The 5,000-nt window shown below is 33.7% G+C and overlaps 1 protein-coding gene across 2 annotated transcripts in view; it reads right to left on the minus strand.

The window, feature by feature from the left end:
- The window catches only part of Papst2 (PAPS transporter 2), an 18,716-nt gene extending 16,646 nt beyond the window's left edge, over window positions 1-2,070 (minus strand). The window contains exon 1 of one of the 2 annotated variants that reach the window (XM_027363187.2): window positions 1,948-2,070. In XM_027363187.2, the coding sequence (XP_027218988.2) occupies window positions 1,948-2,004 (57 nt within the window). In that variant the 5' untranslated portion in view covers window positions 2,005-2,070. The remainder of the gene's footprint in view (window positions 1-1,947) is intronic. The other variant, XM_027363186.2, reaches the window with a different exon arrangement.
- Between the last annotated feature and the right edge of the window lie 2,930 nt (window positions 2,071-5,000).

Raw genomic sequence — 5,000 nt, forward strand, 5'->3', positions numbered from 1 at the left:
CCTTATTTAAACTGGACAACCATCTTGCTACGTTTCAAGTTTTCCTACTCATTGTTTAGTGAATAAGATGTTTATATTTTTTCTAGTATTTCTAATCTTAATCATGTTAGTGTACATGTTTGAATGTATGTGTGTATGTGTGTATGATAATAATAACAATAATAATAATAATGATAATGATAATAATAATAATAACAATGTGATGATGATGATGATGATGATGATGATGATGATGATGATGATGACAATAATAATAATAATAATAAAAACAATGATAATAATAATGATAATGATAATGGTAATACTAATGATAGTAATAATAATAATGATAGTGATAATAATGATAATAATAACAAGAATAACAATAACAATAATAATAACAAGAATAACTAGTAATAATCATAATAATCATAATGATGATGATAATACTAACAATGATAATAACAATAATGATAATGATAATAGTAATAATAATAATAATAAAGATGATAATAATAATAATAATAATAATAATAATAATAATAATAATAATAATAATAATAATGATAATAATAATAATAATGATAATGATAATAATAATGATAATAATAATGATAATAATAATGATAATAATAATAATAATAATGATAATGATGATAATAAGAATAATAATGATAATAATAATAATGATAATGATATTGATAATAACAATAATAATAATCATGATAATCAAAATATCAATGATAACAATACTAGTAATGGTGATGATGACGGTGATGCTGAAAATAATGATAAAAATAAGAACAATAATTAGAACAACAACAATAATAATAATGATGATGATAACAATAATAATAATGATAATAATAATAATAATAATAATAATAATAATAATAATAATAATAATAATAATAACAATAATAATAATAATAATAATAATAATAATAATGATAATAATAATAATAATAATGATAATTACAATAATAACAGTAATAATGATAATAATGATAATAGCAATAACAATGATAATAACGACAATAATATTAATAACAATGATAGATAATAATGGTAGCATCAATCATTTAACTTTCCTTATTTACTAAGTAGTATCACGTCAAGAACTGCAATGACGTGGCAAAGGATGAGACAGAATATAACAAGGGACAGTGTGAGTTGCACCGAATAATAATACTATATCGAAATGATACAGGTGTAACGCACAGGTGTTTTACCAGTTGGCGAAAAGTCCGAGTACGTTTTCCATATTCCTATTCGTCTATAATGAAATGTTTTTCGTTCAGTGTTTAGATATGCTCTCCATAGAAATTAACATATGGACACATACACGCATGCACGGCTACGCGAACGAGTGGACATCAAAATAACGACAGGAACATACACGAAATAAAATTCCGCCAAGCTTAAAATGTGTGTACTGAATTTTGTACTTATAGGGGCTGCTTTATATTCAAATGTCTTTTAATACTTTGATTTATCATTGCACCCTGTTTTGGTAATTATCTGTAATTAGTATTATTAATATCATCATTATACACAAACTCCCACACACAGATAGACAAGTATATATATATATATATAGATAGATAGATAGATAGATAGATAGATAGATAGATAGATACATAGATAGATAGATAGATAGATAGATAGATAGATAGATAGACATATAGATAGATAGATATAGATAGATATAGACAGACCGACATACAGATAGATAAATAGATAGATAGATAGAGATAGATAGAGATAGATAGATAGACCGACAGACAGATAGATAGAGAAATAGACAGACAGACAGATATATAAATAGATAGACATACAAATTAACATATCTAACATGTGGTCTTACATGCCAAAAGAAGTGAAGAGAACGTTCATGTAGGTATCAGCTGGATAAATCCTCATTAACGATCTCACACAAATTATTTACAATAAAATCTCTGCACAAACCTTATACGAGGCAGTGTCCCCTCCATCACTACTTCCCACAGTACTATGGACAGACATGGAGATGCGCGCACCACGATGCTGGTAATGGTAAATGCAGACTGAGCGATATTCACCGGCAGCACACCGATAGGGCGTGTGTGTGTGTGTGTGTGTGTGTGTGTGTGTGTGTGTGTGTGTGTGTGTGTATTCACATCGTTTCATCCACCGTTACTGTATATTTTGCGCCAATCGTGTGATCGTGTTTTTGCACTGTATTTCCCAGGCCATTGCCGTTAGAATACGTTTATGTGTGCGTTTTTTTGTGTATGTGTTGTGTATACCTTATCCGTGTGCGTGTGTTTTGGCATTTTTGTATGCAATTAACTCCATTTATCTTCATTTTAAATATATGCATATATTTAAGACGATATATCGCCGTTTAGCAGAATCTATTTTTAAAATGTAGCGTCTTTTCGTTCACATATCCATTCAAAACTTTGTTTGTAGATTCGAAAGTAATTGCTTTAATCCATTGATTTAGATCTTGAGTCCAATTTATTAATCGAATAAATTGTGTCTATTAATGTATAACGAATATAGAAATAATCATGTTTTGTGATAGAACACAGGTGTTTTAGGAGGTAAAGTGAAAGAATGGGGGGAGGGGTGGGGAGGGGAAGGGGGCTGGTGTGGGGGGGGGGGAGAAGACACGTAGACACTTGTTTTTTTCATGGCTTGTGATTGTGGGGTCTTGGTGTGGTGATGTGCGGCGATGTGATGTTTGGGATGTGTCATTGTTGCGATGGGGTGATGGTATTATGATGATTTTCAAGTGAAAAGGATTTTATTGTGATGTCTTGTGAATATTATTGTGAATTAGGATGTTTGCAATGTCTTGTGGATATCATTGTGGTATGATAAGGATTGTATTGTGATGTTTGCAATGTGCTGATGATAACATTGTGTTGTGATGATGTGTGATATGATGATTGCATGTGGTGGCGATTGTGGTGTGATTGTTTCGATGTGATGATGATTGTGGTGTTGTGGTGACGGCAATGTCGCGATGCTTCCGATGTGATGATGATGTTATGTGCTGCGACGACTTCTTCAAAGGTGTGATAATATTTTTTGAGAAGATTATGATGTAGTGATGACTTGTTGATGTCTGGTGTAATGTTTGTGATGTGGTGACAAGGGTTATATTTTTGACGTATGGACAGTTTCATTAAAATAATACTGTCAAGATAATTTTGTGATAATAAGAATCAAGGAAGAGGAGAAGGAATAAAAATAAGAAGAAAAAGAAGAAGAAGAGGAGGAGGAATAATAGTAATAATAATAGTAATAAGAGGAGGAGGAGAAGGAGGAAGAATAAGAATAAGAGTAGGAGTAGAAGGAAAATAGGAAGAGGAGGAGGAGGAGGGAGCAGGGAGCAGGTGTATAAGGGAGTTGGAACACCTGTCACAGATATATTATGGCCAGGTAGGTAATCGCTTGTTTGTGAGTGTGAGTGTGAGTGTGAGTGTGTGTGTGTGTGTGTGTGTGTGTGTGTGTGTGTGTGTGTGTGTGTGTGTGTGTGTGTGTGTGTGTGTGTGTGTGTGTGTGTGTCTGTGTGTGTGTGTGTGTGTGTGTGTAAGTGTGCGTGTGTTCGTGTGTGTGTATGTGTGTGTGTTCGTGTGTCCGTGTACGTGTTTGTATAGCTGCGTTTGAGCGTATGTTCAAGTAAATACAGGTGTGCGTGATACACAGAAACCTATTCCCAGAGGAAGAAGACCTTTTTCGAGGTTATACTTAGTACTCCGCATATATACCGCACAACACATGATTTTAACACGAATTAACACTCACCGTACTTCTATTAACCAAAACAAGAACAACCAACCTTACAGTCTCCATAAGAAAACAAACGGAGAGATAACTGAGGCCTGATTATACGAGAAACGTGGATCTTAGACTGATATCTCCTTCCCAGGGGTTATCTGCCGTGAGTGACAGCGCCCCGTTATTTGTGTCGTCAACATGTCCCTAATGTCAATGCAACATTGCCACTGCATATCAGGCATCGCTTTGCCATGCAGATGCCGATATCCATGTATAATGCAGATATCCGGTCGGGTGGTTTGCATACGGAATGACCATCTAAATATTAACTGGATGACTTGTCAAGAATTGTTACGTCCAGCGCTATTACCAGTGAATAGCGAATAGTTATCCGATAGCTAATAGCTGGTATTTGCATCGTTCGTCTGGTGAGACTAGGATGAAAATGGAGAAGGGAAAAGGTCGATTCCATTAATCTAAATTTTCTTCACTGTGAAGTAATTTCGTCGATCCCGCCCCACACCTGCTGGAGGCGGGAACATCGCCCTTCGTAAATAATTTCTTTCTGGTAATTTCATAAGGGAAACTTTTCATTCCATGAATGAAATTCAGTGCGAAATTAAATATATATGTATGTACATGAGCATATATATATATATATATATATATATATATATATATATATATATATATATATGTGTGTGTGTGTGTGTGTGTGTGTGTGTGTGTGTGTGTGTGTGTGTGTGTGTGTGTGTGTAAGTGTGTATGTATGTATATATACATATATATACATTTTGATATGCATATTCATATATGAATATATATACATATATGTATAAACACACACACACACACACACACACACACACACACACACACACACACACACACACACACACACATATATATATATATATATATATATATATATATATATATATATATATATATAGAGAGAGAGAGAGAGAGAGAGAGAGAGAGAGAGAGAGAGAGAGAGAGAGAGAGAGAGAGAGAGAGAGAGAGAGAGAGAGTGTGTGTGTGTGTGTGTGTGTGTGTGTGTGTGTGTGTGTGTGTGTGTGTGTGTGTGTGTGTGTGTGTGAGTGTGTGTGTGTGTGTGTGTGTGTGTGTGTGTGTGTGTGTGTGTGTGTGTGTGTGTGTGTGTGTGTGTGTGTGTGTGTGTGTGTGTGTGTGTGTGTGTGATCAAACATCAATATGTCAGTACCTTGCTAGTGCGTCAGCAGTTCCTTGTG

Source organism: Penaeus vannamei, chromosome 35 (assembly GCF_042767895.1).
Source record: "Penaeus vannamei isolate JL-2024 chromosome 35, ASM4276789v1, whole genome shotgun sequence".
NCBI classification, from domain to species: Eukaryota; Metazoa; Arthropoda; class Malacostraca; order Decapoda; family Penaeidae; genus Penaeus; species Penaeus vannamei.